General features: G+C 45.0%; 1 protein-coding gene across 1 annotated transcript in view; it reads left to right on the top strand.

The window, feature by feature from the left end:
- Positions 1-12,710, top strand: part of DCTN5 (dynactin subunit 5) — a 66,903-nt gene extending 54,193 nt beyond the window's left edge. The window contains exons 5-7 of the mRNA XM_078664801.1: positions 10,030-10,132; positions 11,395-11,837; positions 11,928-12,710. Of these exons, the coding sequence (XP_078520927.1) occupies positions 10,030-10,132; positions 11,395-11,492 (201 nt within the window). The 3' untranslated portion in view covers positions 11,493-11,837; positions 11,928-12,710. The remainder of the gene's footprint in view (positions 1-10,029; positions 10,133-11,394; positions 11,838-11,927) is intronic.
- Positions 12,711-13,741: the final 1,031 nt, after the last annotated feature.

Raw genomic sequence — 13,741 nt, 5'->3', positions numbered from 1 at the left:
AAAGAACCATTTGCACTCCAATAGTTGTATTGCATTGGCCCACAGTCCTGTTCTGCTGCTTTAAACTCCATTTGTGTGTTTTAAGTTTCCCAGAGCGTTCCTCTGACTTCACATTTCTGTTTTCACTCTGATTAATTCTTCTTGCTTGAAACTTCTTCAAGGGCTGCTGCATAGTGTAGAAAGTTGCAAAAAACACAGTTGATGGACAGAATGTAGAACAATGTCATACATTCACCCCAGTACAAGGATCTGGGCCTAAATCCATCGTTTTTTTGCACTCCACACCACCCTGGGTTAGACACTGGCTATATGCAAATCAGCTCTGACCCTGTGCCTCATGGGAACAGTCCAGTCCGAACTACCAAGCCATGTCTTTCCCAGACCGGAATCAAGCATCCAAGGACCGGTTTCTGGCTATCAGCCTTCATTCAGCCTGGATAGCTTGACTCCAGTGGTGTGGAGAGCCTGGGACTCACGTCTGAGCATACCCAGCACACTCGGGGTGAAAATTGCAAAAAACACAGTTGATGGACAGAATGTGGAACAATGTCATACATTCACCCCAGTACAAGGATCTGGGCCTAAATCCATTGTTTTTTTTCTGCACTCCACCCCACCCTGGGTTAGACACTGGCTATATGCAAATCAGCTCTGACCCTGTGCCTCATGGGAACGGTCCAGTCCGAACTACCAAGCCATGTCTTTCCCAGACCGGAATCAAGCATCCAAGGACCGGTTTCTGGCTATCAGCCTTCATTCAGCCTGGATAGCTTGACTCCAGTGGTGTGGAGAGCCTGGGACTCACACCTGAGCATACCCAGCCCACTCGGGGTGAAAATTGCAAAAAACACAGTTGAGGGACAGAATGTAGAACAATGTCATACATTCACCCCAGTACAAGGATCTGGGCCTAAATCCATCGTTTTTTTGCACTCCACACCACCCTGGGTTAGACACTGGCTATATGCAAATCAGCTCTGACCCTGTGCCTCATGGGAACAGTCCAGTCCGAACTACCTAGCCATGTCTTTCCCAGACTGGAATCAAGCATCCAAGGACCGGTTTCTGGCTATCAGCCTTCATTCAGCCTGGATAGCTTGACTCCAGTGGTGTGGAGAGCCTGGGACTCACGTCTGAGCATTGGCAGTTCGGGCTGGACTGTTCCCATGAGGCACAGGGTCAGACTGATTTGCATATAGCCATGTCTGAACTGGGGTGGCCGAGTGAGCTAAAGAATGGTGATGGATTAAACCCAGATCAGTTGACTGGGGGTGAGTGTTTGATTTGCTCAAACGCTCCGTCAATCATCCCCTTTTGTATCGCTTTGTTCGCCCTAAGTGTGGCAGGGTATGCTCAGACGTGAGTCCCTTGCTCACTTGGCCACTGGATTCAAGATAGCCTGGCTGATGAGGATTATGAATCCGAATCCGGTCCCAGGATGCTTGTTTCCGGTCCAGGGAAGACATGGCTTGGCAGTTCGGGCTGGACTGTTCCCATGAGGCACAGGGTCAGACTGATTTGCATATAGCCATGTCTGAACTGGGGTGGCCAAGTGAGCTAAAGAATGGTGATGGATTAAACCCAGATCAGTTGACTGGGGGTGAGTGTTTGATTTGCTCAAACGCTCCGTCCATCATCCCCTTTTGTATCGCTTTCTTTGCCCTAAGTGTGGCAGGGTATGCTCAGACGTGAGTCCCTTGCTCACTTGGCCACTGGATTCAAGATAGCCTGGCTGATGAGGATTATGAATCCGAAACCGGTCCCAGGATGCTTGTTTCCGGTCCAGGGAAGACATGGCTTGGCAGTTCGGGCTGGACTTTTTCCATGAGGCACAGGGTCAGACTGATTTGCATATAGCCATGGCTGAACTGGGGTGGCCGAGTGAGCTAAAGAATGGTGATGGATTAAACCCAGATCAGTTGACTGGGGGTGAGTGTTTGATTTGCTCAAACGCTCCGTCCATCATCCCCTTTTGTATCGCTTTGTTCGCCCTAAGTGTGGCAGAGTATGCTCAGACGTGAGTCCCTTGCTCACTTGGCCACTGGATTCAAGATAGCCTGGCTGATGAGGATTATGAATCCGAAACCGGTCCCAGGATGCTTGTTTCCGGTCCAGGGAAGACATGGCTTGGCAGTTCGGGCTGGACTGTTCCCATGAGGCACAGGGTCAGACTGATTTGCATATAGCCATTTCTGAACTGGGGTGGCAGAGTGAGCTAAAGAATGGTGATGGATTAAACCCAGATCAGTTGACTGGGGGTGAGTGTTTGTTTTGGTCAAACGCTCCGTCCATCATCCCCTTTTGTATCCCTTGGTTCGCCCTAAGTGTGGCAGGGTGTGCTCAGACGTGAGTCCCTTGCTCACTTGGCCACTGGATTCAAGATAGCCTGGCTGATGAGGATTATGAATCCGAAACCGGTCCCAGGATGCTTGTTTCCGGTCCAGGGAAGACATGGCTTGGCAGTTCGGGCTGGACTGTTCCCATGAGGCACAGGGTCAGACTGATTTGCATATAGCCATGTCTGAACTGGGGTGGCCGAGTGAGCTAAAGAATGGTGATGGATTAAACCCAGATCAGTTGACTGGGGGTGAGTGTTTGATTTGCTCAAACGCTCCGTCCATCATCCCCTTTTGTATCGCATAGTGTAGAAAGACATCACCGCGTACACTCACACCTCTCTGGTGGCCAGGCTCTCCATTTCTAGGGGCTTGTAGCATGTACAGCTCAGAATGCCTCAAGAATTGAGACAGTTGGGTGAAAAAAGAAAAAACAGTTCTTCTCCATGCATACACCCAGGATCTGGAACAACATCAGGCCCTCCTAACCTCAGGAAAAAGCTTAAGATGCACCTCTTCAGAACACTACATCTCTGTGCCTTGGAACTCAGAATGCCATCTACCCTCCACTGTGGTATCAGTCACCTATTGTACCCTTACCCTTGGGGTACTGTACACACTCTGTTGCCCTTGGAAGGTTGGCAGTATGTAAAGGTGCCACCATAAGCCTATATTTCAGGTCTGGATAGAGGTTGAGTAGCATGCACACAGCTGGGGCATGAGGCAGTGGTCATTGGGGTCTTTAGTCACTACTGAGGGAAAGCCAGTCTACCTCTCTACTTGTATAGCAAAAACATAGCTAGGAAGCAATGGAGCGCCTCGTTAGCACAAGCACATGTTAAGGGCCAGCATATAGAGCGCCTCATACTAAAGAGAACAGCTTAGAGAAACCCACCAACTTTTTGTATTGGCTTCAGAGTTTCCCTGTATTGAGGAATCCGCACAGCCTGCATTAAGGTCAGCTCTGTATTAAGCCTGTGTGTTAATTACAGGCAGTACAACTGGCACTGTAAGAGCCTTTTAAACAGTCTGTTTATTAAGGACTTACAGTAGTCTGTATGGCGCACAGGCCACCCTGTTTATGTACTAACCAGTTGACACAGCTCAGCCTGTTTAATAGGTACCTGTGCTGTGGTCTGTATGAAGGTGACACAACCTGTTTTAAGGACACCCCTTGGTACTTTATCGATCAGACAGGTGGGATATGTGGACAACCTTTGGATCAAAGATATGGGGAATAATATGCACCAGAAAAGTTAACACAGGAGAGAGTGCATGGTATATTATAAAAGATGGTGAATGTGGAAATAAGAAGAGCAGAGAAGTCCCTGTTTCCAATGAGTGGATACATGCTCTCTGAATTTAGGAAGCTCTTAGATATCCTCCTCCTGCCTCCTTCCTGTTATGCACTCCTCAATGGTAAAACCAGAGGATATTGTCTGCGTATGAAAACTTCACCCCGCAGACTGGGAAACAGTTTGGTCTGTGTGGGAATGTGCAGCGTAGCCCAAGAGGGGTTTAAGAGACTAGACTTCACTTGTAGATAGCAGGATCTTTGTGAAAACTACTGGCTGGGTCCATATACAAGCAGGCAAGCAAGGCAGCCTTGAGGGCATAAGCAGCCGTATAGGACAACACAACCATTTCACCTCCAGATCTCCAGTTCAAGCAGCGAATGTTGTGTTGGGCGGTGAAAGCTGCTACAAGTACTTGGAGGGAGTACACATGCCTTCCGTTCACTTGTTAATCCATTCTATGAGCTGGAGGACGTGTCTCTCGAAGATGACTGCAATGGACTATGGTAAGGAAGAGCATATGGTGTTTTGTGTGGTTCAATTATGAGCTAGGTGGACCAGGAAACTGGAGTTCTTCTGGCATTTCCCATAACCAGATTGTGATCCTGAGCTGATCACATTATCACCATGTGACAAAAATCCGGTGCATACAAAATTTGAAAACAATTATATATACAGCCCATTTAATAAGAGTTATATTACTAATGAGCTTTTAATTAGCTCACTGTTTTAGCCTGGTTACAGACCCTCCAGTTGTACCATGGGCAAGAATCATGCTTTTGTAAGGCATTGTGAAGGGTAACAATGCACCGAAAATAAAAGGAGAGTGCAGAAAACTGATATCCATACTCCATCCTTCACAGGCTTTAGATCTTTTTGCTTAACATATGCATTTGCCTTCAACCCCACCTGTAACTTGCTTATCCATCCTTTGGTAACCTTCCTTTTAATTGATTAGTCACCACACAAGCACAAACATGCTGCTACTTCTAATGGGTTAACTAGCTGCATTAGTGTGCCTATCCTGAGTACATACATGTTTAAAACCACAAGGACAACATTGTGTTTAAAATAAATCCCAGATAAATGAATGGAATCATTTCACGTACAATGTACTTAGTCTGAAGGCATATAAGGACATGATAATATGACTCTTCACAAAATAAAACAATTGTCAATGACTGACCCAATTCTATGGGATGCATCAAAGCCAATAATCTAGCGTTGGATTCCAGCCATTTAGCTTTGGCAGTGCTTGTTTTGTTTTGTCATGGATTTTGTAAAATGTTATTGTTGGCTGAGCTGCTGGGCCCTCGCCTGGTATATATAAAAAATAATACTGGCTAAAATCAAAACGATTGTTTTGTTCTCAAAAAGTAGACTTTCCCGTAATGGTCTCAGGCACTTAATGGAATTGCCTTGTGTCTGGATGTGCCCCTTGTGAAAGAGCAGAATGCCTTCACTCTGCTCTGAGTTAGCCAATAGCTGAAGTGGGCTGAACCGTGCGAAATGCTATAGTGGGCAGAAGAAAATGTGAATGACACCACAACAGACCAATGGGAGACGACGACTGGCAGAAAGCTCCTAAAAGTATATTATAAATACAGTTTTACTAAAAATCAAAAGGTCTTGGCTAACGCCATACCTAAACATATACAATGCAAAATGAATAATTGAATAAAAGAAGTGCCTTGAATGTAAGGAACAACTGAAGCTGTAAGTTACACACTGCACAGTGGGAGTGCATACCTGCCACTGAAGCTGAGTAGCAATCTCATACTACAGGGCTGTCTGTTGCAGTGGTACCAACCGTAAGCCTCGGCACCACCTTCTGGCGCAACATATTGTCACTCGGCTCTTCTGGTGAGTCTAAATAGAATCTGCTTTTTAAGCTCAGTCATTGGCAAAGAGGCTTTAAGAGTTGACCAAATCTGTGTTTAAACCCAAAAGCTGGCAAGAAAACATGTACATGCTGTTAGCAAGAGTGATCCTGCATCCCTGTTCATCCCAGGAGACACTATAGTTGACTGGGTTGAAATCGTGACCAAAGGAAACCTTGGACTACAAATTTGTCTGAATAAAATAATTGAGGGTTAAGGTTGCTGCCAGTGAAGACTGAAACAGTTGAAAAAATGATGAGTATGTAAACATTAAAGCTGCATTTAGCACCACGAGGGGATGGCGTGTAATAAGGGCAATAAGTTGTAGTTGCTTAAGAGCTAATTGAATATTATCACACCAGACCACACAGATTATATACTGGTTTATTTTATTGGCATTTGTTACCTAGTTTTATTTCACTTTTATTGTGTCTTGGTATCTGGGCAGAGCACATTTTTGTGGCAACCAATACAGATTAATGCTAAAGAAGTTGATATGCCTTGGTTTAATTACTTGTTCTCAGCCGATTGCTTGGTTTCTAGCATTGCAGTCCACTTCTCTAGCTTCTGTGATGTAATACAGTGAGATAAATAGTTTAGTTCATTTTCTGTTCGTCAATCTGCTAGCAGATGGTATCACTGAATAAGGAGCTAGTGCCTTTATGGTGGTGAACTTTATTTTGATGTTAGTCGATGGCTGCAACATGTTTTGGAAAGATATCCTGAAAAAAATAGTTGCCTGGTTTCACAGTAGTATGAACTCCTGTGCTGGTTATAAAATGCATAATTAGCAAATTAATGTGTTACTAGAATGGTGGTGCATCAGAAAAAAGAGAAAGGGTGTAATAGTCACTGGCAATACTTACCCAGCTGAGGACAGATTACAGGCCTGCCATGTGGGAGAATGTTTCACATCTGGGTGAGACGTGCCTCCGTGTAGAATGCCCTTATGTGGTGCCAGTGGTGAGTCTGGGAGGCAATAGAGTAGGTTGTTACCCCCATGCAGGTGCAAGAGTATGAGGGCTTGAAAGCAGTTCTGAATTCGCTTTCTGTAAGAAATGTTTTAACTTTCCTAAGAAAAGAGAGCTGATACCAGCCTGTCTTTATTTTATTCCATTGTGTTCCTTGAATGCTGTTTCGTTATTTTCAGGCTACACCAATTGCAGGATTTCATGTGAATTCCTTGACAAACAATGTTTTGCATGAGCACTGAAGCATGTTAGGAAGTGGCACTAAATAATTTAGGTTTATTCCTTTCTTAGATTAGGTCTACTCACTGGTCCTGATGTATGCCACTGATGCAAGAAAAATGTCGACCTACTCAAGCAACTCTACGGATGATTATGTTCCGCGAGTCCACTAGTACTTTTAACATTATCATGGATTTCATTAAATATTGCTAGTAAATCTTTCCGATTTAGGGCATACTTAGATAATTAAAAAAAAAATTGACCCATCTAGACTCACTAGCTTACTTCATGCAACTTCAGTAACAAACACAGATCTTCTCCCTGAATGTCCTACTTGATTTGTATGCTTCCAAGTTCGAGAGTGAGTATGATGGACAAACCCCCCCCCCCCCCCACCTTCCTCCCCCCGCTCCTAAGTGGGGAGAGGGGCAGCAGCAACTTGGGCTGGCTCTTGGTTGTGTCTAATGATTGCCCTAGATTTGACTAGTTTGTTGGCCTGGCAAGAGCTGCTGTGGCCAGGTTGAAGTGAGTAGGGAGATGCCAATCCCCACGACCCAGTGGCTTCTCTGTCTGATGAGGCTGTTGCATCTTTGGCCACAGACCAGATGCACAGAGCAAAGAATTATGCATGATTATGTATTATTATTTTTAGTGGCAAGCGAAATAAAAAATGTGGTCCACTGGTAACATCATAAGGGTGAATATTGAGGAACCTCAGAACAACATCAACTTAACCGGTAATTAGTAACCGTGTAAATAACTGTCCAGCAGCTCTATTGGAAATTATTTTCTATCTTAGCCAGCATGTAATATTGTTTGATACATTTTCATGTCTAGAAATGTGTTTTTGTATTGTGTTCTGTTGTATAAACAGGTCACATGTACTGAAAATAATGTATGGAGCTGGCCAAGAAGCTTGGTGGGAAAACAAATTGAATGAGGAAAATGAACAAAGTTACACCCATATATCAAAATGACCAAAAGACTCAGGCCTTCTGCCATTCCACCCATATATCAAAATTACCAAAAGACCCAGGCCTTCTGCCATTCCACCCATATATCAAAATTACCAAAAGACCCAGGCCTTCTGCCATTCCACCCATATATCAAAATTACCAAAAGACCCAGGCCTTCTGCCATTCCACCCATATATCAAAATTACCAAAAGACCCAGGCCTTCTGCAAATCCACCCATATATCAAAATTACCAAAAGACCCAGGCCTTCTGCCGTCCCACCCATATCTCAAAATTACCAAAAGACCCAGGCCTTCTGCCAATCCACCCATATATCAAAATTACCAAAAGACCCAGGCCTTCTGCCATTCCACCCATATATCAAAATTACCAAAAGACCCCTTCTGCCATTCCACCCATATATCAAAATTACCGAAAGACCCAGGCTTTCTGCCATTCCACCCATATATCAAAATTACCAAAAGACCCAGGCCTTCTGCCATTCCACCCATATATCAAAATTACCAAAAGACCCAGGCCTTCTGCCATTCCACCCATATATCAAAATTACCAAAAGACCCCTTCTGCCATTCCACCCATATATCAAAATTACCAAAAGACCCAGGCCTTCTGCCATTCCACCCATATATCAAAATTACCAAAAGACCCAGGCCTTCTGCCATTCCACCCATATATCAAAATTACCAAAAGACCCAGGCCTTCTGCCAGTCCTAACCCATGGGTTTCCCTTCATCCAAAAAGATTGGGAGGGGGCAGGGGGCGAGGAGACATGGACGTTCAGCTACTGCTTCTCAAAGTTGTTCTTTAGAACTATGCACAGCATTTAGACATCTAGTCTTCAGTGACATGCCCTGGTCTTTTTCATTACTTATAGAGAACTTTTTGTTATAATATACAGAGTCTGTGGGGAAGGTGAGAGGATTACCAAAGAGCGAGGTTTGATTGGTCACGAAGAGATTAAACTGGGGGACCCCCAATCTCTAAGACGTGGTTGCGGACTGCCTGGGTGTTTTATGCAATTTTTAGTAATGCCGGAGGACCCCTGCCAGTGTTTGCACAAAATAGTGAAAAAACACATAAGACATGGATTTTACTTTTTTCAAACTTCTGTTCCTATAGGGCCTATTACTGTTAACGGTTTACCATTTGAGACAGATTTACGTGAATAGTAAGTGGGTGATTGCACACATAGCACCATGGCAAATGTAATGCTCTTCCTCTTGAAATGTTCCATTCCTCTGTATGAGTCCGCCAAGCTCTCTGTGGCCATCGTTATACAGCTGAGATGCAGTGCCTAGATGAAGCCACTCTTGTCGCATGAGGTTTGAATTGTCAGACCTGGTCCCACGTTTTGCAGGCATGTTTAAATTGGTTTAAACAAGGGCGTAGCCAGCCTTCTGCCAAAAATAGCCATAGTCCTGATCTTTTTGCATAACTAGAAAAACAGAGGAATCCGGTTTGTTCAGGACACCTAAAGTAGCCGTCCATCCACCAAAATATGTGGAGAACACACAGGGTGGCCAGTAAGGCTTACATTAGGCTCTGCAGTGTGATCCAGGCCCACACTGTACACTAGGAGTGAAGAGGGGTGCAGAGCACTTGAGTACCAGAGACAGCAGGTGTTTGTCACGTTAACAGAAAGAAGTGACTGCCTAGTCTGGACATGTTTTCCAGCAGCTGAGGCCTCACAACAAATTAGCCCGTGACAAAGTAAAATTACAGAGATTTCCATGACCCACAGAAAGGTGAAAGCACCATTGAATAGACGACACAGGATCTGTGCAAAATAAAGGGAACGTTTGTGGTATAGATTGAGACTTTCGCAGTCTCTGTGGTAGCCAAGATAGACCACACTCAGGAATCTATTACTGTAGGCCATAGTCAAAGTCTGTATGAAAACTAGATAGCATTTTTGATTGGGTCAGCTCTACCTCAGCTAGAGGGGAAAGGTGTCCTAGAGTCCAAAGTGGAAGAAGTTGTTTAATAGCAAGAGAAACAGGGCCTCAAAATATCCAGTCTGTGTGGACCAGTATTGGGGATCATCAAGGAAAACCAAGCCTCAGTCTACAGGACAAAGATTTTGGGAAATGTTTCCTCATGCATCAGCCAGGGCTGTTACTGAAGTGTATTTATAAGATCTGCATCCCTCTCTCCTGTTTTTTCTCCTTACTTTCTTTTGTTTTTGGCCTTTTCATTGCAGAGAACTGACTCTTCCTATTGCAGTTAACGGGTTCTAGTGCCTCTTGTCTGTAGGGATTGGGAGACCGGTATTGGCTTGTATTGTTTTTTTCTCGAGTCATTTGTTATGCCTCTTCTGTCGCCATTAACAGTGTGCTTTGCCTTTCTTTCCAGGGCCGTAGGTGCGTCTTAAAAGACTGCTGTAAGATTCTAGACAACACTGTGCTTCCGCCGGAAACTGTGGTCCCTCCATTCACTGTTTTTTCAGGATGCCCAGGTACGTGAGACCTTTAGGTCTTTCAGGTGTGTTTGTGTGTGGGGGCAAAGGCTATCCCTGTGGGTGCAGAATATTGCTGTAGGGTCAGAGAATAGCACAAGATTGAACCCTCACAAGGGTATAGGAACACAAAATGCTACTCCTGCAGACATTGAGCACCCCTGAAAGGTTAAGGCAGCGGAGGGCGTGGCCTCTGGCAGTGGTAGTGTAGCATGAGGCCTGCTCCTGCAGATGAACATGCCTGGAGGGTTAGAGCAATACAAGGGGTTGGCCATTGGCAAAGGTACAGCAGCGCATGGCCTGCTCCTGCAGGCATAGACCACCCCTTGTGGGTTAGAGCAATGCAAGGGCGTGGTCTCTGGCAAGGGTAGATGGTAGAGCAACTCGAGGCCTGCCCCTGGAAATATTGAGCACCTCCGGAGGGTTAGAGCAGTCCAAGGACGTGGCCATTGTCAATGGTAGAACAGCGCGTGGTCTGCTCCTGCAGACGAACACGTCTGGAGGGATAGAACTGTACAAGGGCATGGCCTCTGGCAATGGTAGAGCAGCTTGAGGCCTGCTGCTCCTATAGACGTAGACGACTCCTGGAAAGTTAAAGCAATACAAGGGTGTGGTCTATGGGAAAGCTAGTGCAGCCTGTTTCTGCAGACTTAGATCAAGCCCATAACGCGAGACATAGTTCAGGGAGGCTGGGGGGGCTGCATGAGAGCTTCCCGTGCAACTGTAGAAACAGTGAACAAAGAGTAGCCCAGTGGGGAAGAGCACCAGGAGGTCAACCCCTCTGGCCAATGGAGGGGGAGAACAGTTTCAAGGTTGGCTCTGCTGGAGCAGAGAAGTGTGGACTAGCATCACAGAGCAGCAGCTTGGGCTGCCCAGATTGAGGCAGATCAACACAAGTCATGCAACGTCTGAGAAGTAATTAGGGCTGCTTTGCAGGGGCAGAACAGCAATATGACTAGCCTGGCAGTGACAAGAGCACAAAAGCGAGCATTAAGGGGCACTTCAGCTCTGAGGCTCAGTAGCGCACAGTTAAATGCCGTCTTTTTTTTGGCTAAGAGCACTCCATTGTAAGGTGAACCAAGCATAGCAAGAGATGTGGTTGGTGGCATCTGTGAGATCCCTGTGTGGGCCTGGTTAGCAGCTTGCATCCAATACAAATCTGAAAGAGCAAGAGTGAGAGAAGGGTTGGGATGTATGAGATACGATTGCCTATAATGTGACTGCTCCTCCTCTGACCTTGGAATGTCCGTGCTTTTTTCCAGGTCTCTTCACCACTGAACTCCCTGAGTGCACCCAAGAGCTGATGGTGGATGTCACAAAGAGCTACTACCAGAAGTTTCTTCCCCTCACACAAATTTAGTTGCCATTGTGACCATCTAAGCTTAAAGAAGAGATTGAATCCGATCAGGCGCACACATTCCGCTTCCTGGTCCAACCTGTACTTTTCCTGACCCGACTGAGCACCAGAGCAGATCTGAGCCCACCACTGCAGACTGATCTTATAAAAGTACTCTGCGTGACTGATCCTGCGTGTGGTCCCATTGCCTCTCCTGAGTGATCCAGTGTGGTCCTTTCTCCTGAGTATTCAAACCTGTGGAGGGGAGGCGGGGTCCTGGATCATACTCTGGAAGGCTGTAAGACACTATATCAAGGTTAGATAATGTCGACTTACAAAAATATTGCATGCATTGTCTACCACTCCATCGTGATGGGAAGTATATATATTTACTATTCTTAGCTCATCTGCCGCTCTCGACTTACATTGCGATGCAGTGGTGACATCTATGTAACAAAGGCGATATTTTTGTAACTCGTGCTATATTGTGGTAGTATACCCACCATACTCCTCCTGATAGTGCAAACACCCTGCCCCATCTTTTCAATCACCTTCCACATCAGACACAACTCGAAGACTTCCTACCATTGTGAGTATAAGGAACTCACAGACTGACCCCATTCCTTCTGGAAGAAGAAATCTGTCTGCTTCGTTGGCTCCTGCGACCTTTCTCTTCTAAGTCTTCTTCCACAAGAACCTCAAGAACTTAACTAAAATAACGATGTCCCTTCCTCCCACCCTGTTGTGTTTACATGTTTTATATTTATTACAGTTTTCAGGCAGAGACGCTGCACTTTTTGTTTTAATTGAAGTTGGTCCCAGTCATTGTTTGATTTTCTTAAAGCTCTGTTGGATTGTTGTTTGTATCTGCTCTAGAGTCTATTCACAGTTTCTCTGTTTACCACCTCTTCGCTGCTTGTTCTCAGTGAAAACCCTGGGAGGATGTTATGTAGATGGATGTTATGTATGTGTGCTATATCCCTCCAGCCAGGAGGAAAAGGAACAGCATTGATGGGAATATAGTGCCCACACCAAGAAGTAACCCTTCTGCCCTCTGACAAAGAAAGATTGTCCAATGACTGAATTGATTACTTTATCATTAGTCTGTCAAAATATCCGCACCAAACCTCAGAAAAGTAGCAAACAGATGCTGCTCCCATCACTGCCACTTCCGAATACGTTACGTCAGGGCATCAAACATGAATCTGGCCAAGTATTTAATTAAAGCAATTTTACATCCTTGTCTGGTGCGGTTATTGCCCTATCGTTTAGGTATTGAGCCCTGTCGATATTATGTACCAAGAATACACTCAGTCTGTGGGGCTTGGACTGCAATTTTGCCTCATGGCTCAACTCTCCCGGCCTGTGATTGGCTTGAATCTCCTGCTCTGAGGGTCCGAACGGTTTTGCAGACAAGCCATGCATGATGTGTCAACAGTGGCCAGAAGCTGCAGTGGTAGGTTTGCACTGATCGCCACAACTTCCAATTAAATTTTTGTGTGCAAATAGGATAAATATAATCAGAAGGTGTGTTGTACAGTCTCACACTGTACATTAGTTCTACTGCAGTGCATTATGATAGTAGCAATTCACTTTTGTTTTTTTAAACAAACTTTATTTCATTTTCATTATTAAGAAAAACACATACAGACAACCTCCTCAGTTTAGAAGAATCCTCATGCCATCATATCCGTTATCACGATAACATTCGTGCAATTCAGTCTACTCACAATTCAATTCCCTCTTCAGTTCAGTTTACTCACAATTCAATTCCATCTTCAGTTCAGTTCACTTATATTTCAGTTCCACCCCCCGTTAACCACTTGCTCAACGAATACTGCAAATCCCAACACAATATTCTTGATTTTCGCCTTTCATCAGAATAGAGCATCTTGCCATCCTAGGGGTATTTGCTGCAGCCAGATATCATGGAAAGTGTGTCTCCATCCGCACCACTGACATCTTACAGATATGCCAGCAGCTGGAACAGAGCCTGGGACGGATTATTTTGCCATGAAGCAGCACTTCAGGGCAGACTTGTACATCGCCGCTACTATTGAAAGAGCCAGATGCCTCGATAAATCGATTGCTTCATACAGCGTGACTTTTAAGTAAAACACACAGTAGTTATTCATGTTCTCTAAATACTCCAATCCGGATGTGGAATTGTTTTTTCTTTCTTTCTTTTACAGGCTCTTGGGTCTGCCCCTGCATTTCAAATATATATTTGGTCTTAGACAAATATTGGCATCCAGGAAACCTCTAACAGCACA

Source organism: Lissotriton helveticus, chromosome 10, assembly GCF_964261635.1.
Source record: "Lissotriton helveticus chromosome 10, aLisHel1.1, whole genome shotgun sequence".
In the NCBI taxonomy this organism is placed as follows: Eukaryota; Metazoa; Chordata; class Amphibia; order Caudata; family Salamandridae; genus Lissotriton; species Lissotriton helveticus.
This window is presented reverse-complemented; position numbering and strand designations above follow the sequence as displayed.